Source organism: Petromyzon marinus, chromosome 29 (assembly GCF_048934315.1).
Source record: "Petromyzon marinus isolate PM22_M1 ecotype Great Lakes invasive population chromosome 29, UKy_Petmar_22M1.pri1.0, whole genome shotgun sequence".
NCBI classification, from domain to species: Eukaryota; Metazoa; Chordata; class Hyperoartia; order Petromyzontiformes; family Petromyzontidae; genus Petromyzon; species Petromyzon marinus.
In genome coordinates this window covers 3,958,201-3,985,731 of record NC_133695.1, presented here as the reverse complement: position 1 = coordinate 3,985,731, position 27,531 = coordinate 3,958,201, and the positions used below count along the sequence as shown (strand labels likewise).

The 27,531-nt window shown below is 47.8% G+C and overlaps 1 protein-coding gene across 3 annotated transcripts in view; it reads right to left on the bottom strand.

Annotated features, from left to right (window-relative positions):
* LOC116947329 (fasciculation and elongation protein zeta-2-like) overlaps positions 1–17,666 on the bottom strand; it is a 57,354-nt gene extending 39,688 nt beyond the window's left edge. For 2 of the 3 annotated variants that reach the window (XM_032962930.2, XM_032962931.2), the window contains exon 1: positions 16,733–17,666. In XM_032962930.2, the coding sequence (XP_032818821.2) occupies positions 16,733–17,484 (752 nt within the window). In that variant the 5' untranslated portion in view covers positions 17,485–17,666. The remainder of the gene's footprint in view (positions 1–16,732) is intronic. The other variant, XM_032962932.2, reaches the window with a different exon arrangement.
* Between the last annotated feature and the right edge of the window lie 9,865 nt (positions 17,667–27,531).

Here is a 27,531-nt window from a genome sequence, read left to right as displayed (position 1 = left end):
CTTTCTGTCAATCCGCGTGTGTTGGTGAAGGCGGGGAGCATAGACGACGGCGTGGCACATTGTCGTCGCCCACCCAAGCGATGTCCAGCCTCTAGCCTGCTTAGCTTTTGGCATCTGATGGGATGAGCACGTTCCGGATTGATTTAGTCATACAGGGTGATGAAACAAAGACCAGTTTAACACGTCGACTTTCGCGACCAATATCATCCATATTCTTGGTTCTTTCGGTAAAGTCACGTAGAAGGGAAACAATAAAATAATAAAATAATGTTTAATATGAAACAATAAAATTCTCACGACGTTTCGACTGCAACACAAGCAATCATCATCAGGTGTGAAAACCACAGCAAATTTTCTTGCTGTGGTTTTCAGGCCTGATGATGACTTCTTGTGTTGCAGTTGAAACGTCGTGAGAATTTTATTGTTTTATATTTTATATTATTTTATTGTTTCCCTTCTACGTGACTTTACCGAAAGAACCAATAATATGAGTCCCTGCAGTCACGAAAGCTATAAATAAAAAAAATATCATCCATAATACAGGTTTTTTTGGGTTAGATCACGTAAAGATATAAATGTGTCGTTAAATCCACCACCACCCGACACAGCCAACTCGTAAGGGGTTGTCACGTAAACAGAACATGCCAATTCGTCACTAGTACAACAGACCCGTGTGTTGGAGAGCCAAGCCACAACATTGACAATCTGAGCACGACGTTTCGCCAGTAATTACAACTAGCTTCATCAGGAGACAGCTGTCCCTTGCCTACAAGGGCCCCTAAGCATATGGAAGCATAGCAGTATATATATTTTGCATTGCTCGCAATGGAGCCCCATGGCCGATAACACTTATTACGCATTTGGCCAGCTTTTCAAGCACTATCTCGGGTCAACCAAGCTCGGCTCAACCAAACTTGGTGGGGTTTGGTCACGGGCATGCACCACCGAGACTCGTGAAACAACAAGCGTTCACTGAAACACTCCAGCGTCACTCCATGGGGACTTCGTGAACCGCGGCTTCCCGTCGCACGATCCACGCAAGGTGCACGTATGTGCGTTGAACATCTCTCACACCGTACGTAGCCAACCGTGCTGATCGGAGGTGCCGTTGAAGGACAACAAACTAAACACAAAATTAGTTTTCCATCTAGATTTAAAAGCAGCTTCCTAACAGATGCCCATACGCAATCAGCTCAGGCCCCCCTCCACTTCCAGATCACCAAGCCGCCTACAAATATCCGTCTCCGCTTGTCAAGCTTAACAACAAAGTGGCAGCCACGGCTGAGAGGGCAGCCCACGCGCCCCCACCCAAAAACCCGAGACGATGTCCACCACGGAGACGGAGGCAATTAAATCATCGTCCCTTATCCATCACACCCTCCAAGAGTGCCGCTTGTTTCTGACCGCTTGCCGCTCAGAAGGACGTGTGTGCGAGGTGGATCGCTCCGTCGCCGGGCTGCGAGATGGTGATGGCCTGGGGTGGGGGGCCTTCATCCAGCAATGGATAGATCATGACTGACGATGATGATAACCACGACAATGGGCCACGGAGATGCCCTGCATATTCCACACCCCCGCCGTTTTAATTGCCTTCTCATTTGCATGCAATGACTGTGATGATCACGCCTCCCACTGGGCCTAACAATGTGTAGGGTTAAAGCAGGGGGCATTTAATGCGCTAATTACCCTCGTATTGCTGGGATGTTAGCAACAGAGGTCCGTTAAGTAACGCTCGTTTTGGTCTGGCCGCTCCGCAACTAGGCGCAGAATTTTTTTTAATTAAAATGTATAATGCGCATTCCATCCTAGGATCCCAATGTGCTCCAGTTTCCTCCCATATATTCATAAACACATTAACTGGCTTAAAACATCTTAATATATAGAGGACTGCAGAACTCGGGTAATTATTGGTGCCAGCTCACCACCTGGCTGCTTCCTTCCAGCTTGTCTGTGCTTCCTCAGCGATTATGAGATGCGATTTGCATTAACTACGCTATATGAACCGAAACATTATAATCAATATAATTCTGCAAAAATGGCAAGATCTTTCTTGCCACTCAAGGTAAAAAAACAACCCTGTTATGCTGACCTGGAGCCATTTACATTTGTAATCGTGCAATTTGTAATGAATTACAAACACAATGCGATTGTACTTTCAGATCACAATGCTCAAGGCAATTAAAATAGACGACAATTCTGCTGCTATTTTCCACAAATTATTTTAATATTGTGCCATGGGCGTCATGGCCTCAAATGAACCTTCAATTCACGAAACTCGCAGAGCAACAGCGCTGTGTGCATCGGAGAGGATTTTTTCACAGGACTTTTCCCAAGTATGCTTTCACCTGGCCAATTTATTCTTTGCACAGTAGTGGTCGCGCACTCTCCTACACACTCCGCTCTGAGATTTCGTTTGTTTCTTGTTTTTGTGCAGTCATTGGGTGACCAAGTTGAGACCATTAAAACCCGCTACGCTTGAGAACCCATTTTACTCACGGGCAGCTGCAATCCGGATTCTAACCTAGGAGCCCAGCATTGGCAACTAATGTGTTCTGACCTTCGAGCAATCCAGCAACTTCAATTATTTTTTCATGAACATGTTACTGAAACAATTAATCAATTACTGCCTTGCGTTAATTTGGGCAAGTGGGAACCTCCCTAAATGTCACCACAGCACGTGGTTAATCCGACATGGAGACCACACGGCCCATCCATACCCCCAGCTGTGCAACGTCCGAATAAGCCTCCTCGAACACGCTCGCAGCCCTGTCAATGCAGCGGCCAAATTATGACTAAATATACAGCGTCAGCAACTTCCCGAGACACAGGCAGTGAGACAGCGTTGGGGAGGGCGCACGGTCGATGCGCGAGATGGTCTGGTTTTTCATCCTGCCCATCCGCTTGGTTGCAGCGCCTGCTTGCATGGTGTCCTGGGGTTTACGGTTGGAGCGTTTTTGGCAGAAGGCAGGATTATCGCGCTTTACCGGGCGATTGCCCAGCATTCCGCGCACGTACAAAAAAGACAAAGATCCCCCCGGATATCAATTTCAAGCTTTTGGGGCTGTTAGCAAAGTGCTGTTAGCGAGCGCATATTGAGGAGCATAAGGGGGGTATAATGTGGCCAGCATTACGATTGGCCACCTTTGTCTCCCCAGTCCTGATGTTTTCATCATTGCATAGTGTGGCGTAGCGTTAACGTGTTGAACTACAGGAGGCTCACAACACCGACTAAGATATTCGCTACACCATGTCGTCAATGCGCTAACCCCTATACTAATGCTCCCTACATTCGGCGTGCACAAAGACAAATATCCCCCGAATAGCCTTAATAGACTGTAGGGGCAAGTGCTGTTAGCGAGCACCTATGAAGGCCGGCACGGCACACGAGGGGGTGGGTGACCAGCACCACATCCGGCCGCCTTTGTTTCCCCAGTGGTGATGTTTTCACATCGCACCAGCAACTCATTTGAGGACGAGTCAACCTAGAGGAGGCCCAGAACCGGTAAAGAGAATTGTCACTGGTGTTGCCCGTGAACGGGAAATCAACTCGATACGCCAGGTTCGTAGTGTGGCATAGCGTTAACCGCTACAACAACAACCGCCATTCGCCACTAAGTGGCGGTGACGTCACCAGGACGCTTGTGCCAGGCCATGTGCACCTTGAGGCTACGCTACCGCGCGCGCACACACGCACGTGCTCAGGACTGTCCCCTGCCCAAACGCCCACCCGCCCGCCCATCCATCCCCTCCCTCCGCCGTCAGGCTGTGCAGAATTATTTATCGTCGCCCTCTGTGTACAAGCCGTGCCGTAGAAAAGGCCACGCACCCCGAGCAAGCTGTAGAGGCTTTCCTTAAGCTCTGCTGACCTTAACGCAGAAGCCATCTTGGGGATCTAATCACAATAAGAATTGCTTTTGCTAAATGGGCAATGTTAATACATTTCTCACATACTGCATTGGAGTAACATGGTTTGCCAGTAAATGAAACAAAAAAACGCATGCAAATACTAGAAATATTATTTAGTGAAATTTATATTTGCTCACAGTGTATTTGTTTTATATTCACACCTGCACTTTAGTGTGTGTATGCTTTGAATGCTTTATGGTATTTTTTGCTGTGAATGCACGAGAGATGCGCTCACCCAGTCAGCTCTCACATGGTTAGAAAAAAAAACCCAAAACACAACATGTTCAGTACTGTACTAATGAACCTGGAGACCTGAGTTTAATGCCCTGCCACAGCTAACATCAGACATCCGAGTCAGCCCTGGGCACCATTGCCTCCACAGGCGCGTATTGACCAGCACGGGGAAGGGATGGGGCAAATAACTCCCACAATCCGCACGCCATTGGTCGCAGGGGCCCTCACCAGCAGTGGATTGCCAAAAAGGGGCCATAGATACAGATGCAACATTAGCAACACGAGGTAGGATGAAAAGGTCTCAGAGGTGCAGGTTAACATTTCCAAGTATTGGAAAAGAAATGTCACCGTACATGCGATCGAGTGTACGCTGTATGACATTCCAAGAAACAGGGTAAAAAAAAAACGTTCTGGAGACAGATATTGCGGCTTGCTACATCCAATCGGGTTATAGCTGGCAAAAGCCGTGCCACGTTGTGTCAATAGTTCTGCTTTTAAACATAATAATTCCGCAGTCCGTGAGTGGCACGCGACGCTACAATTATGTACACGCGGCGTGCGCAGAGGCGCTTAACGAATGCGATAATTCCTATTTATGCCTACGCATTCCTCCAACCCTTTATCAGCGACTGCCGAGAGCACACGGCACGTGTTTTGCCGCTCGCTAATTAAGTATGCGTGCTCTTTTTAAAATATTTATAATCGCTCAGCGGTGGCAAAATGGACTGCAGGCGGGGCCAACGTTCATCACCCGCAGCCTCAACCTCCTGCCCCCCCCCCACCACCAACACCATCCCTTATCATGGAGCCCCCTCCCCCCGTGCCCCCCCCAGCTCTGCAGGCCAGAAAGCCACACAGCTGAATAACAAAACGTGTCTGATTCTGCGTTGCCAGGGGAACACAAGCGCAAATAACAACAAAACTCGAAACACATTTGTCAATTACATTGCTCTGAAAGGGAAAAAAAAAATATTTATACATAATAGTTGACATTTCTGGCAAGGGAGAGCCATCACTGGAATATCAATCGCCAAATGCGCAAGCTTGAACTTCGCGTTTGTGTGTACGAGTGGTGCTTCGAAAGTAGTGCACGATGTATATTTTTATTCCCACAATAAATGTTTTACCGAATGGCCAGATACAATTCAAGACATCTGGCTCTTTTAAAACACGGTCCACATCCTTCTCTGCTCACCTCCGCCAACGTGGAAACCAGGGCCTTCATTCCATCACGGCGAACGGATCCCATCAGGCATCACGTAGACATATGTGAACGGCGACACGACGTGACGCCGCCGCCGCCGAAAAGTGGGAACCCATTTTGATCGACTCTGAGGGATTATGGGCCGAGTTAACCCACAACCAGGATTTGAACTCGCATCCTTTTGATTGGGTGCTGGTCACTCGACCACTGAGTCGCTTGGTCGGTTAGTAATAATACACACAAATTATGGATAGTGACCATCCAGTGCTCCCAGCGTGCCTTGCATGTCATGTGACGTGACATCACCATACAGTGTGTGTCATACACACAGCCTTGTTTTAGACCACCAAGAGTCTACATTGTGGCTGTATTATTTCAGCGGCAAGACAATGAGACAACCATATACTGAATTTCGATGTAAAGTTTTCGTGACTGCAGGGATTCATATTCTTGGTTCTTTCGGTAAAGTCACGTAGAAGGGAAATAATTAAATAATACAAATAAACAATCAAATTCTCACGACGTTTTCTTGCTGTGGTTTTCACACCTGATGACGATTGCTTGTGTTGCAATAGAAACGGCGTGATAATTTTGTTGTTTTATTTGTATTATTTTATTAATGCCCTTCTTACGTGACTTTACAGAAAGAACCAAGAATATGAACCATACACTGGTTTCATCATTCTTAGAAGTTATCAGTACAGTACTTGCAATTTTTTGAGTACTGCCACCTTTTGGCCAATCGGCCTATAGGCCGTACAGAGCAATGTTTTCCAAAGGCGTTTCTGTAAAGCCAGTACATTGAACTGGCTTTCGATGTCTGTGTCTCATCAGCAGAGCGTAACCTCAACAACGATGAAGCAGACACCTGAATGTGTTAGTTATTTGTTTTCCACGGGTTCACGGTAAAAGCGCATAATAGATTTTTATTTTTGACGGAGAGCTTGTGAACAGTCCCACCACAATGTGAAGAGACATGATTCAATTGGCTCTCGTGAGCCCCACCTGGACGTGCAGGAGGTGATGCCACGTTCGTGAACTGGGGCTATCCTCACCACTTATCACGTAGCAGTTTTGGGGGGTGGGGTTAGTGGCCAGTTTAGTTCGTGTTAATTTCCTTTTTGGCTCGTTTTACATTCTGAGCACCCTCACTAGTTTTAAAGAATGCACAGAAGCCCACGATTGTAATTACCACGCCAAGTATGTTAGCCCGCCAAATGAGGACATCACCACCGCGCTGCTTGCTTTAACCGTGGAGTTGATAAGAGTGCCACGGTTTGTTTTTAACTGCGTTAATGTGCACAACTCTTAATTGAACTGCTTATTTGACTCGCTGTTAAAGCAGCTGTAAGCTCACACTTTTAGCTGTAATTAAGGAGACTGAGATCGTACGCGATTGCTAGATTGTGTGCTAAGCTGTGGGTGGTTGCGTGTGATTGTACGCGCATTTAAAAGGCAACTGCTCGGGAGGCAGAGATGCACAGCCCTTCAAATGTTTTGGGCAGAGTCATTGGGCAGCTTTCCCGACTCAACTTGTCCATAACTCTGAAGTACCTACCGACTACTTTAGGTGCTGCATTTACCACTCTGTTTAAAACAATGATTGTTTGACTTAAACCAATTATTCAATTGAATTGTGAAACTCCGAATCGTGACAATTCGTCAACGTTCTCACTGACAGTACCTGCCCCTATGCTCTAAAAAGCGAAAACAGGAATCTTTGTGTTTCAGTATGCTTACAAACTTTTTTGGGCGGAATTGTGACGCAGTGGTTTAGCGCACTGTCCCCTGAACTTGAAAACTCGGGTCTGAATTCCCGACCACGTTTAATGTCGGTGCCAAGTAACGTCTAAAAAGGTCCGGGAATGCTCCCTTCACCAATCAGCACTTCTCCTCCCCCCTGCCCCACCTCCTGCTCGTGCCGTGCCACCACTCTCCTATGTTTGTCCGTTATCTGCCCCAAGATGATGATGATGTTGTGACCCGGTCTTTAGCTCTGGTGAGGTCCTCCATAGTACACGGCCACTCCTGCGGTTTTAATACGTCCACCGTGGCCGATCTTCCTCTGCAAGGGCAGCGAGATGTTCAGTAGCGTCGACGTGCATTTTGACCTCCTTTGTCTATTTCAGAGAATTCCAGCGAGCTATGAAGCTCTCTTTCACCACATTTCAGTCGGTGATTTTCAAAGCGTTGGCGATACATAGTCAAACAACGCCCGTGGCATCCATTAAGATACAGAAATAAGGACTGATTTTTTTTATTCTGATAATCTTACGTCTCCAACGCAAGAGCATTTCTAGTTTGATGACGATTTTATGACAATCCAGTCAGTAAAATCGGGTGAATTCTTACATTTTCGTCATCACAATAACGGTCGTCACTTTGGCCATCATCAGTGACGCTCGAAATCTGCAGATGCTATGATTGGTCATGCGTTGCTGACGGTGCTGTGCGCAGAGTCGTTTTAACAACCTCAACCAAAATGCGAGTGTACTGCTTGCGTAAGCGAGTCTTTCATCATATGGAGAACTTCCGAGCGACCTGTCATGATGGGACAAAACTGCACAGCCTTCAGTGCACGATTCATTGTTCGCAGGAATCCAAACGGAAGCATAAGAGAGTAAAGTGCCCAAGGCCATGTTCTCCGAGTCCTCCCAAAGTACACTACTTACAATTAATTTATGTAACCTACTTAAGGGCTCGCGAAGGCTGCGTTTTTTTCCGGCATTAACATGTGTTCACTGCTCAGTGGGTATTGCTTTATAATGCAATAACCTGGCACATTAGGCAGGATTACACGGTAGGAATGCAAAGACGGCTGCCGTTAAAAGTCAACTTAAAAACCACGCGCACTTTTTACACCCTGCGTGTTCTCGAAAATGGAAGGAAAGAAACAAGGCTGAGCTCATCGCTCCATATCCATTGTGGACGTTCTCTCAGCCGCATTCCCTTCTTTCGCTGCCACTCCTCAGCCACCGGCTGCGATCCCTGCTAGCGACGGGATCCTGCTCAAGCCCACAGAATTAGCTACTGAAAAGAGCACTCTAACTTCTGATTGTAACCAGGTAGTTGGTAGAGAATTGTTTATTGTAACGGTTGTGAGCTCTTGCATGGCATAATGGGATCACAAATCCCCATCCCTGAAAATGTTTAGTTTTAAGCGTCGTGAAATGCATTAGAGCCCAACTTAATTTGACATTAATGGGAATTTAAAACCCTTGGCCTAAGTGATTAAAATCGTACCTCACCTAAAACATCTTCCTTTCGTCCCTGTGGATGTGCATGGCCTGATTATTCCATGCAGCAACTCCAGATGCAGTTGCATGTACACACCACATAGATCAAAATTTTTCACTGCGACAAAATGTTACATCGTCATTCGTTGGAAACGTCATGCACGTCGTGAACAATTGTCGGCTGCCAGAAGCCCTCCCGCCACAGAGCAAAAGCCGCTCGTGGGCCAGCGGGCACCAGAGGTTATTGCACAGTTCGAGTAGACCGTCCTGCCCCCAGCTGTCACGCAGGCCAGGTTGGGCACACTCAGATATTGGGCTGTTCTTCGTCCCTTCACGGTGGCGATGTGGACTAGCGGCAGGGCATTCGCTGCTTTTTGCAGAGGTTCGTAGTGTCGAATCCTGCAGCCGTCCTGGTTATTTCTGCGTGTATGTTAACCGTAAAATGACATGCCATGTGCTTCGTAATGCGTGTTCAAAATCCCGTCATTCACAAGATTAGGCCATGGGTGTGTCTGCGTCATGGTACAAATTTTCTCCTATGTGAAAAATTACACCGGAAATTACTTATTTGGGATTATATATAGCAATCACCGCCCCCTACTGTGACAAAAAATGTACTTTGCAGGATGCTCCTGAGAAAGTCATGAGACACAGTGATGCTCTGCTAAGTGAACAAGCATCGTAACAGTAATTGAAAGACCGTCTATGTGTTAAACACTCTGAAAATGACACCACTGTTTTTACCGTGAACCCGTGGGAAACAAATAACAAACACATTCAGGTGTCTGCTTCATCGTCGTTGAGGTTACGCTCTGCTGATGAGACACAGACATCGAAAGCCAGTTCAATGTACTGGCTTTACAGAAACGCCTTTGGAAAACATTGCTCTGTACGGCCTATAGGCCGATTGGCCAAAAGGTGGCAGTACTCAAAAAATTGCAAGTACTGTACTGATAACTTCTAAGAATGATGAAACCAGTGTATGGTTCATATTCTTGGTTCTTTCTGTAAAGTCACGTAAGAAGGGCATTAATAAAATAATACGAATAATACAACAAAATTATCACGCCGTTTCTATTGCAACACAAGCAACCGTCATCAGGTGTGAAAACCACAGCAAGAAAACGTCGTGAGAATTTGATAGTTTTATTTGTATTATTTAATTATTTCCCTTCTACGTGACTTTGCCGAAAGAACCAAGAATATGAATCCCTGCAGTCACGAAAGCTTTACATCGAAATTCAGTATATGGTTGTCTCATTGTCTTGCCGCTGAAATAATACAGCCACAATGTAGACTCTTGGTGGTCTAAAACAAGGCTGTGTGTATGACACACACTGTATGGTGATGTCACGTCACATGACATGCAAGGCACGCTGGGAGCACTGGATGGTCACTATCCATAATTCATGTGTATTATTACTAATCGACCAAGCGACTCAGTGGTAGAGTGACCAGGACCCAATCAAAAGGATGCGAGTTCAAATCCTGGTTGTGGGTTAACTCAGCCCATAATCCCTCAGGGTCGATCAAAATGGGTTCCCACTTTACGGGGAGATCAACAGATGTCCTATGGATAGACTCATCCCCCTGCCATAGGAATGTGACATTTCCACCACTGAATTAGGGCTGTGAACGGGAGATGAACACCGCTACTGTGCTCATTTGAACAGGAAATCACTAGGATTTTTTGTATTTATTTACAAACTTCCCGAAACAGTTATTATACATTTGTTGGTGGAAGAATGGTCACCTGTCTGGTTTATTTACGTTTACGTTCATCGCTCAAGTGTCTCGTTTTCCCCGTGTTAAACGGCACCCGCTGGTGTCACTAATGAGGACAGCAGGCGGCGGACAGCTTGGCATGCCTCCACCGGTTCTCGCGCACGCCCAAACGACGTGGAACACAATGTCTGCGGAATTACATTTATTATTTTGAATCCTGCAGTTGCTTAGTGACTAAGGTCACGTATCGCACGGCGTGGCTCGCGAAGGCGACGCTGCTTTCGCAGGCTCCCGCCGCTGCGAATGCGTCCAAGCATCCTCTTGCAAATGCTACTTTTGGGCAACCACGGAATGTTGGTGGTGGCTCTAAGCACGAGGCAAGCAATGTTTCGCATGATTAAATCCGCTTATTTATGCTCGTTAAAACACGCGTTAGATCGTGGGTGTGCGAATCGAAAATGTATTGTTTACGCAAATTACACGCTAATATCGGAAGCAGCCGTCACCCGTGGTGTAACGGGTCGCCCGCGAGAATGGCGATCCAGAGGTCGCCGGTTCGATTCGAAATCCCAGAGGTGGCAGATGAAACAATGGTGCAAGTTTCTTAAATTACCCCCCACTCCCCCCCCCCTTCTCAAATCCCCCCCCCCACCTCACCCCTACCCAGCAGTGAAAATGTATCCTAAGCGCTTTTAAGATGCAATAAGCATGCATGACGCTGTATCAAAACCTAACATTGAACCTAACTGCTGGCCACGGCTCATTGAATTTCTTCGAATTGCAGTGGTTGGAAGGGCGACTCGTTGCATGCCTGCATGCTACCTAATGATGTTCATAGCACGTGCTTCCACGTCGTTTATAAAGCAGCTCCTTAATTAGAATGTGAATTAAACTGTGCTCACGGAATGCACGACAAAGCCGAACAATTTGAAAAGCCGTGCTGGGTTGTGACACACGAAACATGGCATCGAGTACCACCGCTTTGATGCAATTACTAACGGCCGGTAATCACCGTCACTGATGGGCCAATTTCAACCTTTTGTCCGCTTCCCAATATAATTTCGATTGCTCTTTCGATTTTAATTAAATTGAAATACTGCTGTGCATCACTTGCACAAGGGTGCTCCACTGCCATCAACTCGCCCTGAGAAGTGCGCTCGTTATTTTCCCATCGCACTCATTTATCTTGAGCACCCAACTTTGCAGGTTTCTTTTTGGAAATCTTCAGTGGCTCATAATAAGACTGGAAACAGGAAGGCGTCTTCACAATTCTGTCAAGTCGCCTGATGAAGCTGGTTGAAATCGCCAGTGAAAATGTCGTACTCAAATTGTAAATGTTGTGGGTTTACTCTCCAACACACCGGTGTGTTGAAGTAGTAATTAACTAACTGGCACGTTTTGTTTACGTGACAAACCTTACTGATTGGCTGTATCGGGTGGTGGTGGGTTAACGACATTTATATTTATTATGAGTTTAAATTTACGCGATCGAACCCAAAAACCTTTATTATGAATATGATTGGTCGCAAAAACCTACGTGTCAAATTCTTCAACAACTGCTTGCAATTTTCATTGGTCGTGGTGAAGGAGATGTCACAGTTAATCATGAGATAGTTAACAAGTGCAGCACTCACATGCATCCCTTTTACTGCCCCAACATGAACTGCTGGAAAACATCTTCAAATGTCGCCTATATCGTATCCGGCTCCTCTTCTGATTTTGTCGCCTTCTTCTACAATCTCAGTGTAGCCGTTGCATTTTGTGTACAAGACGGCCGGTGACTCGAGACTAACAGCAGAGCGGAAGCCAAGGGAGAGAACACGCCACAAAGAAGACGTCCATCGCGGAGACATAGCGATGGAATGACTCGTGTGCAAGAGCCAGACGGACTATCGCATTGCGTGACTGCGTGGTATGGCAATGGCACGGGAAGACCTTCCTCTAGCAGTATATAGATCATGGCCGACGATAACGATGATGATGATATTGTTCCATTGAGACTGGCGAAGGTCAGCCCGTGTATGGTGACGCGCGCAGAATCACCGTCGCACGCAACATTTTTATCCCCGGGGAAGGCGTCATGGGTGTACGTCATTTCTCTCCCAGACTGCTCAGCCCAAGCCTTGCACACAGGATTGTTCGACTCTTTTTTTTAAATCAATCTACGCATCCCTTGATGTGTAGAGCTTATTACGGTGCCGTTGGCAATGCTCCGCAGCACTGGCCATTCTTTGTGCCGAGAGAGCATCATGACAACATTAGCGAAAGCGTACATGATGTACCCTGGTGTGCATCGCCTCCTCCAAGGCTACATCTAATGCATAAGTGTGCCGTGCCAAACCACCGCCCGATCTCGTCAGAGCTCGGAAGCGCAGCAGGGCTGGGCTTGGACAATGCTTGGATGGGTGACCACCATGCACACGCAGGTTGTCATAGGTGGAGGGCTACGAGATGGGCAGTGCAGCAAGACACATTTTTGTACTGTGCTATTATGCACCACATATACGATCCCCCCGTCAACAACCAGCACTGATCAGCGTGGGGAAGTATGATCAAACATCACCCCACGACTAACACTGCACAAGGAGGCCTTGATCCTGCAGTGGATTGATCGTGGCAGCCGCTGCTTCTACTGCAGCTGCTTGATTATGATGATGATATTAACCAAACAAGACATGGCTTTCTGTTATGTCCCCATATCCCGCTGGGAAAGGAAGAGCAATGCAAACCGGGCTGGATGGTAATCAGCACACACTGCCGGGAAAATTAAATAAGATATTGATTGGCGCGATATTTATACAGCGCCTGCAATATATAAGCCACGAGGCTTGCGTTTTTCGATCGATGCGATCTCAAAATCCCTGTCTTTTGCGATCGATGTGATCTCAACATCCCTGCGTTAATATTTAAGTAGGTGCAGCAAGGTGCAGTAATGCAGACCGGCACACCGTCAATTGACGCATGCGCTCAAGTGACGTACCTGCGCAATCAAACAGAAAATAAATTAGATGCTCGTTTGCTTGCTGCAACCACACAAAACGCACGTACATAAATAACATCGTGACAAGCTATGCTACGGAACATACAAATTCCATAAATGCCCCTTGCACACAAAATAAGTCAATTCATGTGCAGGTGACTAAAATAACTGGAGTGCAAGAAGCACTACCTTTGCTGGTATAACCTTTGCTGGTATAATCAAGGCCGCCCAGAGGCAGAGGTGAAAGGGGCAATGTGCTCTGGGTTTCGCACAAAAGAAGGCCCACAATGGGCCTGTGGATGCTGGAATAAGGAGGCCCCATGTGGTGTTCTGCCCTCGGCTTCCAAGGAACCTTTTAGTGACCCACAGGCGTAACTATAATATATCTAACCGAATTTCTAAACCTGTTTACAATACAAGAAACAATATTTTTGGAAACAAATTTGAGTGAGCTGGAAACCTGCTAAAAGAAGGTACGTGTGTTTAAGCGATAGACAATTTTAAAGCTCCATTGCATAGGAAACATCGATCATTCATTGCATAGAATGTGCGGTCACTTTTCAAGTGTAAGTAGTGTGCCCACTTGCCGTTGCAGACAAAACAGAGAATATATTCAATTGCTCATTTTCCTTCTGGCATGCCATTCCTCTTCTTCTTTCGTATGGCTGATGTAGATGCAGAGCACCAACTACAATTTCACATTCTGGCATGCCGCTGGGAGGGGGATTCAATAAGCTTGCTCTCATTGTTTCAACTGCCACACCCGGAACATGGAATCGAACCAACGACGTCTGGATTGAAAGTGCTGTGTTGCGTGGCAGAGGCCGATGGTTAGTTCGACAACATTTCCTAAAAATAGGCCCTGCTCCTAATTTGAGGACTTGATTTACGTACACATTAAAACTCGATGGAACCACCGTTGCATGGTCCAATGTAATTTGTGTGATTGCACAATTCATGATGTGCAATGGCTCACACACATGAATTGCTGTTTCCTAATAGCCTTATAGACAAAATGTAAGTGGCAGCATCTTAATTTTTCCGGAGGCAAGAGTGGATATTATTATTAGCTACTGTTGTGTATGAAATGTACAGTGGAAGGGTCATGGGTGAATGAATAATTTTGTATACAGACAAATCACCACGCTTACAGTAACATGTAGAAGGAATTATTCCACTACAGATGTGGGACCAACCACAACTGTAAATGTGCAATTCTTAATTTCAATCATAATGCAATGAAAATTTCAGCTAACACCGCTCCTGTAATTGTATTTCTAATTGACACCAGGTCTGCTGCAATATAACTGTAATATTCATGTGCAACCCTTCGTCAGCCCACTGCTGGATGAAGTCGTCCAAAGAGCACGTCCATATGCTGTTCAGTCACTGGGGGTGTGTGTGTTCCAACATACTTCATCACACTATGGATTGGTGAAGACAGCGGGGTAAGAATCGAACTCAGGGTGCCAGGTTCAAAGCATAATGAGCTAACCACTGTGCCATCATCTCACTTCTACAACAAAAACACAAATGTCTCCTCCCTTAGCATTAACAAATGCACTATTTGGGAAATAAAATAATGATGTTAAAATATTTGCCCCATTCTGCAGTGAGATTTGATTGGTAAAAAACGGCGAAACTTTTTGATCCCGGGTGAACTTTCACAACCGTTTAATGCAAATAAAGAAACACTTAATCCAGCAAAAAGTAACTTACAAAGTCAATGCATGACCACCAAATAAATATACAGAACTATGGCGAACCTTTTGACAGGCAGCGTCCTCCAGACAGGCATCTGGCAGTCCGTGGCATGGGAGGTATGGGAGAGTTCAGCCCTGACAAAGGCTCATCAGCAAGCCACGCCCAGCTAAAGACTGCAATGGAACAGCCATATTCTTGACATTTAATAATTGAGCCAAGATCTATCCATAGCGACTATCAAGCTAGCGTTTGCACACTAGCTGATTTCATTGCTCCACCGCCACGGTAGAACGTCCTCTTGAGTGTACTCCCTCGTTTGGCTGCCGATCAGTCGTTAGCCTCGACCATGCTGTCATTTACAATACACTTTATTTATATATTTGGGAAAGCATCACTGATAATTATTCAAGTTCAAGTATAGGGCGTAACGTTCTATTCCCGGCCCACGGCTACCGTCAGTGGCGAATGACGTCTGATCCCGTCCCAGACCACCACCCTTCACCAACCTTGAGCTGACCAGCGTAGTGAAGTGTAGTTAAAAAGAACGGTGCGGTGTTGGGAAAGCATTCGTCTCGAAGTAGATTGACAGAACTATAACTAATTATTGTTGTAATAATAGAGATATCGACCACCGACTCCACCAGCACCACCACCCCCTTACATCTCCACGACCATCAATCACCACCAAAGATCCCCCGTATAGCCTTAAACAGAATGTTGGGGCAAGAGCTGTTAGCGAGTAACACCTATGAAGGCCGCCACAGCAGACGAGGGGGTGGGTGGCCAGCACCACGCCCGGCCGCCTTTGTCTCCCCAGTGCTGATATATTACACACCGCATCAGGTACTAATTTGAGGCTGAGTCGACCCAGGGGAGGCCCATAACGGGTTCAGATAAACGTCATTGCTGTTGGCCGTAATCAGGAATCGAACCCGGGTAGGCAGGTTCGTAGGGCAACGCACTAATTGCGACACTACCACTCCCCTACATTTACCACCACAACCACCAATACCAATATCCCCTGACCTCCATCATTGCCACCAACACCTCCATCCCTACATCCAACAACCTCCTCCACCAACACTACCACCACGTCCACCATCAACATCAACCCCGTTTCCTCCTCCACCACCATCTCCACCAATACCATCATCACCTCCTCCACCAACACCATCACTACCACCACCAACATCGTTTCCTCCACCACCATCTACACCAATACCATCATCACCTCCTCCACCAACACCATCACGATCACCATCAACACCGTTTCCTCCACCAAAACTATCATCACCATCACCTCCACCAACACCTCAACCAACATCATCACTACCACCACGTCCACCATAATCATTATCACTACCATCACTTCAGCCAACACCACCCTCACCAACACCTGCATCACGACCACCAACACCATCACTACCACCTCGTCCACAATGAACATCGTTTCCTCCACCACCAATACCATCATCACCAACACCACCCTCACCAACACCTGCATCACGACCACCAACACCATCACTACCACCTCGTCCACCATCAACATCGTTTCCTCCTCCTCCACCACCATCATCACTATCACTACCATCACCTCAGCCAACACCACCCTCACCAACACCTCCATCACGACCACCAACCCCATCACTACCACCTCGTCCACACCATCAACATAGTTTCCTCCACCACCACCAATACCACCACCAATACCACCACCCGTGTGCTCCACGTGGGGGTACTCACTCGTCGTCCTTGAGCAAGCCCTGCTCGGCGAGCGGCACGACAGGCGCGATGTAGCCCGTGTCCGTGTCGAAGTTGCGGAAACACACCGTCAGCTTCTCGTCAAAGTCGTTCACCAGGTCCTCCATGGACTTGAAGCTCACGATCTCGCCCGAGAAGCTCTCCAGGTCGGCGAGGTCTTCCAAATTATCGGTAGACGACGCCGCCAATGCCTTCGCGGCCGATGTGGTGTTGGTGGTGGCGGTGGTCGTGATTTTGGCGATGTTGTTGGTGGTGGCGGTGGTCGTGATTTTGGCGATGTTGTTGGTGGCATTGGCGGCGGTGGTGCTGATGTTGATGGTGCCGTTGATGATGGTGTTGGACGTGACGACGTGGCCGCTGTTGCTGCTACCGATGTTGTTGGTGGTGGCGGTTGTTGCACTGGAGATATTATACGAAGACGATGTAGACGTCAACATTCTAGCGGTGACAACATCTCCAAACACCTCGGACGCATTAGCAGCACCCACAGCAACAGCAGCAACAGCGGCTGCCGGACTAAATGACGATGATGTCGGTGGAAGATGTTGAGGTGGTGGTGGCTGCTGCTGCTGCTGATGAGGGGATGAGGATGTCACGTTGAGATCCGAATTCCACGGTTCAGCCTTGCGTTCGCAGCCTCTCGCAGGAGACATGCGGAGCTCATAGAGATCTTGCCAATCTTCGTCGAAGTGAGCGAGCGGCGCGGCCATGTTACGAGCCTCCTCCTTCATCATCCCCCGAGTTTTGTGATTAATTTGCCGGCTACAATTGTGATGATTATTATTTTACCAGACAATTCAAATCCTCTTGCTGCTGCTGCTCAACGCCGACCCCACCGATACTGCGACGCCCCTATGCAGAGCAGTAACGCGATCCTATCTTCCGGAAGACGTGCTCGCGTTTTTAAACATCTTCCGGAATACGTAGACCCCCCCCCCTTCCACCCCATTAAGTGGTGTATCTTCCGGAAGAGGAAGATGGAAATTTTATTAAAACATTTTTTATTTTTATTGTGGGTTTATTTTATTTTATTATTTTCAATCTATTTTCAATTGTAATTTTATATATATTTTTTTTATTTTCTATCTACGTGACATTACCGAAAGAACCAAGAAGATGAATAGGAAGATGAATCCTATTGTGTCCCCCTCCCCACCATACAAACTCTGCCCACCGCTTCTGGAAGACGAGAGACACCGCGCGCCCACTGCCGAGGTTCTCGCTCGCCTATTGGTCACAGGAACGCAAGGGGTGGGGGGGGGGCTTGGCGGGGGATGTTGGGGGGGGGGCTTGGGGGGTTTGGGGCATGGGGGGGGTTGGGGGGCCTTGGGGAGGGGGTGTTGGGGGGGCTTGGGGTGGGGTTGGGGGGCCTTGGGGAGGGGGTGTTGGGGGGGCTTGGGGTGGGGTTGGGGGGCCTTGGGGGGGGGGGCTTGGGGGGCGTTGACGTCACTACCCAATGTATACGAGGCGGCGGCCAATCGCGTTGAGCATTACGTCATTGTTTTGATTCGACCACGTGTTACAGCTGTGCACAAAGTTAAAGAAGGCATCCTTGCGTGTTTTAAGTCAACTAGAATGTATTTAATAGTGATATATATATTTCGTAATTTTTTTAAAAAGGTTGTCTACTACTCGCGTAACTGTTCATTCGCCAATTTAAAGTCTGGTTATCGGAATACATTAAAAAAGTAATTCTCATCATCCGCAGTCTCCAACTCGTTTATTCTCCACTCTTATTACCTCTCGACTGCACACTAGGGGGGGGGGGGGTCAGACATTTGTGACGATGTGTGACGAGGAGGGGGGTGGGGTGAGAAATGTGGCGTCACATCAAAATGCGCAACTTTACATAAACATAGACAACTAGACAACACGTTCTATTTAATTAAATATACCTTTTAAATACATGCTTTCTCCTACAACATCTGAGTGCAGCGGCACATTAAATACGCACTACAATGACAATAGTTTAAAGCGATTTTAAGCATGTTTTAGTTTTGAGGGGGGGGGGAGGGTTGGGCAGAGCTTTGTGACGTCATATTTGAGGGGGGTCTGACTTTTTGTGACGCCGTGTGACGAGGGGGGGTTAAAATCGTCCGTGTGCTGTAGTATAATGTATTTGAACGGCCCTTTTGTCGATCAACTTGCTGTGTTTCGGTGCGAAAAACACATTCCTGCGGAGGGAGCTGGTAGGAACGTTGGGTTGCTCGGTCAATGGCCAGGGTCAACGGCGGCACCACGTGGTGTATTCCGCAAATATGCCCGACTGTGAGGGCGGGCACGAGCCGGCGTGAGTAGGTTACACGTTGAGTTTTATAAGGGCACCACGGGGTGACCAGCCCCACCCCTCCCACCCCCCACTCAGCCCCACCCTCCCCACCCCCACCCAGCCCCTCCCCACCAGCCCCACCCCTCCCACCCCCTACCCAGCCCCTCCCCACCCCCCACCCAGCCCCTCCCCACCAGCCCCACCCCTCCCACCCCCTACCCAGCCCCTCCCCACCCAGCCCCTCCCCACCCAGCCCCACCCTCCCCACCCCCCACCCAACCCCTCCCCACCCAGCCCCTCCCCACCCTCCCCTCTCCACCCAACCCCACCCCTCCCATTTTTGGATGCACGACGGACGAACGGACACAATAATCCCATGTGGGCTGGTGGAACCAGGAGGTTCCTACCAGTATAAGTTATCTCCCTAGCCTGGTACGCAGGAATCCATGGGTTCGATCCCGGACCCTGACGATACCTGTTGTGTATTTGGACGTCGCGTGTTCTATCCCCGTGGTGGTCTCGTGGATTTTCATCCACATCAAGAAACACGCGTCTAGAGCAGTGGTTCTTAACCTGGGTTCGATCGAACCCCAGGGGTTCGGTGAGTCGATCTCAGGGGTTCGGCAGAGCCCCCGCCACGGAGGTCCGGACACACTTGAATTATTGTGTAAATTTGTGATGACACACACGGCCCGCTTGGCCATCACTGGCTGCAGATGATCATGCTACACTGCTTGGCCAATCAGCGCTGCGGGGAATTTAGTGCGTACTCAGTAGTCAACGTGTGACTGTTGTTGTCGTACGTCGTGTGATTTCTTTAATATTTTATCCATACTAACTATGTCGGGCAAAAGAAGAAAGTGGTCGGACGAATATGTACAACATGGATTCTCATGTATCACGGAACGTGATAGGAGTGAGCGTCCTATCTGCATGATTTGCAACGCCAAGTTGAGCAACTCTAGTCTTGCACCGGCAAAACTAAAGGAACACTTCTTGAAGCTGCATGGAGACGGGGAATACAAGAACACAACACTTGCTGAATTCAGGGTGAAGAGAGCCAGATTCGATAAAAGGGCCACTCTGCCTGCTCTTGGATTTGTACCTGTTAACAAACCGATCCTGACAGCATCGTACGAAGTTGCTTACCTGATCGCAAAGCAGGGCAAGCCACACACCATTGGTGAAAAACTTGTGAAACCAGCTGCATTAAAGATGGCGAATCTGATACTCGGAACAGCGGCCGAAGGTAAATTATCCCAAATTCCCCTTTCAAATGACACCGTCAGTGACAGAATAGAAGACATGAGTAAAGACATCTTGGCTCAAGTAGTTGCGGATCTGATTTCAAGCCCGGCAAAATTCAGCCTTCAACTCGACGAAACCACAGACGTTTCTGATCTAAGCCAGCTTGCTGTTTTTGTACGCTATGTGAAAGACGACATGATAAAAGAAGAGTTTTTATTTTGTAAGCCTCTTACAACAACAACGAACGCAGCCGATGTGAAGAAGCTTGTGGATGACTTCTTCAGAGACAACAATCTTTCATGGGATATGGTTTCTGCAGTTTGTACGGACGGAGCTCCAGTCATGCTGGGAAGAAAGTCTGGTTTTGGTGCGCTAGTAAAGGCCGATGCACCACACATCATTGTGACGCATTGTATTCTGCACAGGCATGCGTTGGCAACAAAAACCTTACCTCCAAAAATGGCAGAAGTATTAAAAACTGTGGTGGAATGTGTGAACTATGTGCGAAAAAGTGCTCTGAGGCACCGCATCTTCAGTGAGCTGTGTAAAGAAATGGGCTCTGAATTTGAGGTACTTCTGCTCCATTCTAATATTCGGTGGTTATCCCGGGGACAGGTGCTGAATCGTGTTTTTGCCATGCGTGTGGAATTAGCCCTGTTTTTGCAAGAGCACCAACACTGCCATGCAGATTGCTTCAAAAATCCTGAGTTCATTCTCATTTTAGCGTACATGGCTGATATATTCGCAGCTCTCAATCATCTCAATCAGCAGATGCAGGGTGGTGGAGTCAATATCATGGAAGCGGAAGAACACCTGAAGGCTTTTCAAAAAAGCTACCGTTATGGAAACGACGAACAGAGAACAATAACTTCGCAAACTTCCCGCTTCTGGACGACTGTGCAAGTAAGATCGAAGATGTGTCTGGAATCGGAGATATTTCTGTATCCACGGAACTGAAGCAAACAATTGCCACGCACTTAGATGAGCTTGCAAAGTCTCTCGACGGATATTTCCCTACAAGAGAGTCATATCCAGCATGGGTGAGACAGCCGTTCACGTTTGCTGTTGAAACAGCAGATGTCAATGATGAATTCCTCGACGAAATCATTGAAATTCAGCAGAGCCAGGTTCAACAGCAACTCTTCAGAACAACAACGCTCTCAACGTTTTGGTGTCGACAAATGAACAAGTATCCAGTTATTGCTAAGAAAGCCCTGGATTTTTTTATACCATTTGTTACAACATATCTTTGTGAGCAATCCTTTTCGAGGATGCTGGACATAAAAACGAAGAAAAGGAACAGACTTTGCTGTGAAAATGACATGAGAGTGGCACTTGCCAAGGTGAAGCCACGCATATCTGAACTGATCTCTCAAAGGCAACAGCAGAAGTCACATTGATTTCCAGGTATGTAATTTGTTGTGAGTTTATGCATTGTGTTGGTTTTATTCTTTGAACAAGGTAATGTTCATGCACGGCTCATTTTGTGTACCAGTAAAAAACATATCTATGTCTTGAATTTGAAAAAAAATCACATTTTATTTTTCACTAAAGAGGGGTTCGGTGAATGCGCATATGAAACTGGTGGGGTTCGGTACCTCCAACAAGGTTAAGAACCACTGGTCTAGAGTATGTGGCTGCGACTATAAATTCCTGCACGTGATGGATGATAAGCCGCGTCGATGAGCTATCTGAAAAAGAGCTACAGTGAGGGAATAAAGTATTTGATCCCCTGCTGATTTTGTACGTTTGCCCACTGACAAAGAAATGATCAGTCTGTAATTTTAATGGTAGGTTTATTTGAACAGTGAGAGACAGAATAACAACAAAAATCCAGAAAAACGCATGTCAAAAATGTTATAAATTGATTTGCTTTTTAATGAGGGAAATAAGTATTTGACTCCCTCTCAATCAGAAAGATTTCTGGCTCCCACGTGTCTTTTATACAGGTAACGAGCTGAGATTAGGAGCACACTCTTAAAGGGAGTGCTGCTAATCTCAGCTTGTTACCTGTATAAAAGACACCTGTCCACAGAAGCAATCAATCAGATTCTAAACTCTCCACCATGGCCAAGACCAAAGAGCTCTCCAAGGATGTCAGGGACAAGATTGAAGACCTACACAAGGCTGGAATGGGCTACAAGACCATTGCCAAGCAGCTTGGTGAGAAGGTGACAACAGTTGGTGCGATTATTCGCAAATGGAAGAAACACAAAAGAACTGTCAATCTTCCTCGGCCTGGGGCTCCATGCAAGATCTGACCTCGTGGAGTTGCAATGATCATGAGAACGGTGAGGAATCAGCCCAGAACTACACGGGAGGATCTTGTCAATGATCTCAAGACAGCTGGAACGATAGTCACCAAGAAAACAATTGGTAACACACTACGCCATGAAGGACTGAAATCCTGCAGCGCCCGCAAAGTTCCCCTGCTCAAGAAAGCACATATACATGCCCGTCTAAAGTTTGCTAATGAACATCTGAATGATTCAGAGGACAACTGGGTGAAAGTGTTGTGGTCAGATGGGACCAAAATGGAGCTCTTTGGCATCAACTCAACTCGCATATGTTTGGAGGAGGAATGCTGCCTACGACCCCAAGAACACCATCCCCACCGCCAAACATGGAGGTGGAAACATCATGCTTTGGGGTGATTTTCTGCTAAGGGGACAGAACAACTTCACCGCATCAAAGGGACGATGGACGGGGCCATGTACCGTCAAATCGTGGGTGAGAACCTCCTTCCCTCAGCCAGGGCATTGAAAATAGGTTGTGGATGGGTATTCCAGCATGACAATGACCCAAAACACACGGCCAAGGCAACAAAGGAGTGGCTCAAGAAAAAGTACATTAAGGTCCTGGAGTGGCCTAGCCAGTCTCCAGACCTTAATCCCATAGAAAATCTGTGGAGGGAGCTGAAGGTTCGAGTTGCCCAACGTCAGCCTCGAAACCTTATTGACTTGGAGAAGATCTGCAAAGAGGAGTGGGACAAAATCCCTCCTGAGATGTGTGCAAATCTGGTGGCCAACTACAAGAAACGTTTGACCTCTGTGATTGCCAACAAAGGTTTTGCCACCAAGTACTAAGTCATGTTTTGCAGAGGGGTCAAATATTTATTTCCCTCATTAAAATGCTAATCAATTTATAACATTTTTGACATGCGATTTTCTGGATTTTATTGTTGTTATTCTGTCTCTCACTGTTCAAATAAACCTACCATTAAAATTTTATACTGATAATTTCTTTGTCAGTGGGCAAACGTACAAAATCAGCAGGCGATCAAATACTTTTTCCATCACTGTAATAGCTCATTGGTCCTTACTTGCTAAATGAAATAGTTTAGTTTTCCCCAAATGGTATCATGTCATGAGACAAATAATCCACCTTGTGAATCCATAATTATAAGTAAAAAAATCACCCAAATACAACAGTGGGACGCATTGTGAACTCATGTCCACTGCGAGCATATGGGTCCCGGTGTGAGTCTCTGGGTCTCGTGTCCACTGTGTGAGTCTCTGTGTCTCGTGTCCACTGTGTGAGTCTCTGTGTTTCGTGTCCACTGTGTGAGTCTCTGTGTCTCGTGTCCACTGTGTGAGTCTCAGGGTCTCGTGTCCACTGGTGAGTCTCTGTGTCTCGTGTCCACTGTATGAGTCTCTGTGTCTCGTGTCCACTGTGTGAGTCTCTGTGTCTCGTGTCCACTGTGTGAGTCTCTGTGTCTCGTGTCCACTGTGTGAGTCTCTGTGTCTCGTGTCCACTGTGTGAGTCTCTGTCTCGTGTCCACTGTGTGAGTCTCTGTGCCTCAAGTCCACTGTGTGAGTCTCTGTGTCTCGTGTCCACTGTATGAGTCTCTGTGTCTCGTGTCCACTGTGTGAGTCTCTGTGTCTCGTGTCCACTGTGTGAGTCTCTGTGTCTCGTGTCCACTGTGTGAGTCTCTGGGTCTCGTGTCAACTGTGTGAGTCTCTGTGTCTCGTGTCCACTGTGTGAGTCTCTGTGTCTCGTGTCCACTGTGTGAGTCTCTGTGCCTCAAGTCCACTGTATGAGTCTCTGTGTCTAGTGTCCACTGTGTGAGTCTCTGTGTCTCGTGTTCACTGTGTGAGTCTCTGTGTCTCGTGTCCACTGTGTGAGTCTCTGGGTCTCGTGTTCACTGTGTGAGTCTCTGTGTCTCATGTCCACTGTGTGAGTCTCTGGGTCTCGTGTCCACTGTGTGAGTTTCTGTGTCTCGTGTCCACTGTGTGAGTCTCTGTGTCTCATGTCCACTGTGTGAGTCTCTGTGTCTCATGTCCACTGTGTGAGTCTCTGTGTCTCGTGTCCACTGTGTGAGTCTCTGTCTCGTGTCCACTGTGTGAGTCTCTGTGTCTCGTGTCCACTGTGTGAGTCTCTGGGTCTCGTGTCCACTGTGTGAGTTTTTGTCTTGTGTCCACTGTGTGAGTCTCTGGGTCTCGTGTTCACTGTGTGAGTTTCTGTGTCCTGTGTCCACTGTGTGAGTCTCTGTGTCTCGTGTCCACTGTGTGAGTTTCTGTGTCTCGTGTCCACTGTGTGAGTCTCTGGGTCTCGTGTCCACTGTGTGAGTCTCTGTGTCTCGTGTCCACTGTGTGAGTCTCTGGGTCTCGTGTCCACTGTGTGAGTCTCTGGGTCTCGTGTCCACTGTGTGAGTCTCTGTGTCTCGTGTCCACTGTGTGAGTCTCTGTGGCTCGTGTCCACTGTGTGAGTCTCTGTCTCGTGTCCACTGTGTGAGTCTCTGTGTCTCGTGTCCACTGTGTGAGTCTCTGTGTCTCGTGTCCACTGTGTGAGTCGCTGTGTCTCGTGTTCACTGTGTGAGTCTCTGTGTCTCGTGTTCACTGTGTGAGTCTCTGTGTCTCGTGTCCACTGTGTGAGTTTCTGTGTCTCGTGTCCACTGTGTGAGTCTCTGTGTCTCTTGTCCACTGTGTGAGTCTCTGTGTCTCGTGTCCACTGTGTCTCTGTGTCTCGTGTCCACTGTGTGAGTCTCTGTGTCTCGTGTTCACTGTGTGAGTCTCTGTGCCTCGTGTCCACTGTGTGAGTCTCTGGGTCTCGTGTCCACTGTATGAGTCTCTGTGTCTCGTGTCCACTGTGTGAGTCTCTGTCTCGTGCTCACTGTGTGAGTCTCTGTGCCTCGTGTCCACTGTGTGAGTCTCTGGGTCTCGTGTCCACTGTATGAGTCTCTGTGTCTCGTGTCCACTGTGTGAGTCTCTGTCTCGTGCTCACTGTGTGAGTCTCTGTGTCTCGTGTCCACTGTGTGAGTCTCTGTGTCTCGTGTCCACTGTGTGCGTTTCTGGGTCTCGTGTCCACTGTGTGAGTCTCTGTGTCTCGTGTCCACTGTGTGAGTCTCTTTGTCTCGTGTTCACTGTGTAAGTCTGTGTCTCGTGTCCACTGTGTGAGTCTCTGTGTCTCGTGTCCACTGTGTGAGTCTCTGTGTCTCGTGTCCACTGTGTGAGTCTCTGTCTCGTGTCCACTTTGTGAGTCTCTGTGTCTCGTGTTCACTGTGTAAGTCTGTGTCTCGTGTCCACTGTGTGAGTCTCTGGGTCTCGTGTCCACTGTGTGAGTCTCTGTCTCGTGTCCACTGTGTGAGTCTCTGTGTCTCGTGTCCACTGTGTGAGTCTCTGTGTCTCGTGTTCACTGTGTGAGTCTCTGTGTCTCGTGTCTACTGTGTGAACCTCTGTGTTTCGTGTCCACTGTGTGAGTCTTAGGGTCTCGTTTCCACTGTGTGAGTCTCAGGGTCTCGTGTCCACTGTGCGAGTCTCTGTGTCTCGTGTCCACTGTGTGAATCTCTATGTCTCGTGTTCACTGTGTGAGTCTCTGTGCCTCGTGTCCACTGTGTGAGTCTCTGTGCCTCGTGTCCACTGTGTGAGTCTCAGGGTCTCGTGTCCACTGTGTGAGTCTCTGTGTGTCGTGTCCACTGTGTGAGTCTCTGTGTCTCGTGTCCACTGTGTGAGTCTCTGGTGCTCGTGTCCACTGTGTGAATCTCTATGTCTCGTGTTCACTGTGTGAGTCTTTGTGCCTCGTGTCCACTGTGTGAGTCTCTGTGTCTCGTGTCCACTGTGTCTCTGTGCCTCGTGTCCACTGTGTGAGTCTCTGTGTCTCGTGTCCACTGTGTGAGTCTCTGTGTCTCGTGTCCACTGTGTGAGTCTCTGTGTCTCGTGTTCACTGTGAGTCTCTGTGTCTCGTGTCCACTGTGTGAATCTCTATGTCTCGTGTTCACTGTGTGAGTCTCTGTGCCTCGTGTCCACTGTGTGAGTCTCTGTGTCTCGTGTCCACTGTGTGAGTCTCTGTGTCTCGTGTCCACTGTGTGAGTCTCTGTGTCTCGTGTCCACTGTGTGAGTCTCTGTGTCTCGTGTCCACTGTGTGAGTCTCTGTGTCTCGTGTCCACTGTGTGAGTCTCTGTGTCTCGTGTTCACTGTGAGTCTCTGTGTCTCGTGTCCACTGTGTCTCTGTGCTTCGTGTCCACTGTGTGAGTCTCTGTGTCTCGTGTCCACTGTGTGAGTCTCTGTGTCTCGCGTCCACTGTGTGAGTCTCTGTGTCTCGTGTTCACTGTGAGTCTCTGTGTCTCGTGTCCACTGTGTCTCTGTGTCTCGTGTCCACTGTGTCTCTGTGTCTCGTGTCCACTGTGTGAGTCTCTGTGCCTCGTGTCCACTGTGTGAGTCTCTGTGTCTCGTGTCCACTGTGTGAGTCTCTGTGCCTCGTGTCCACTGTGTGATTCTCTGTGTCTCGTGTCCACTGTGTGAGTCTCTGTGTCTCGTGTCCACTGTGTGGGTCTCAGGGTCTCGTGTCCACTGTGTGAGTCTCTGTGTCTCATGTCCACTGTGTGAGTCTCTGTGTCTCGTGTTCACTGTGTGAGTCTCTGTGTCTCGTGTTCACTGAGAGCGTTCACTCGTACCCGACATCCAGCAGTTGGATTTACACATCTTATCCATACCAATGACAAAGACTCCATTTGATTATCTTCACAGAGCAGGGCTGTACCTGCATTTTGGAGAATAACCAACAGAAACGGACTTCTGCTCTGTCACTGAGAGCATGATTCATCACTGGAATTTATCCCCAATCAGGTGCAGAAGCAAAACGTGACAATTGATCTGTGTCGTCGTTGGTGACTGGGCATAGACGGTTAACTTACTACACGTCGGACGCTGCGGTGGCCGGGAGATGTTAACTACCTCGTCTGGTATACAGGAGGTCGTGGGTTCGATCAAGACCCTGACGCCTGCTGTATATTTGGGAGTTTGTGTTCTCCCCGTGGAAGCGTGGA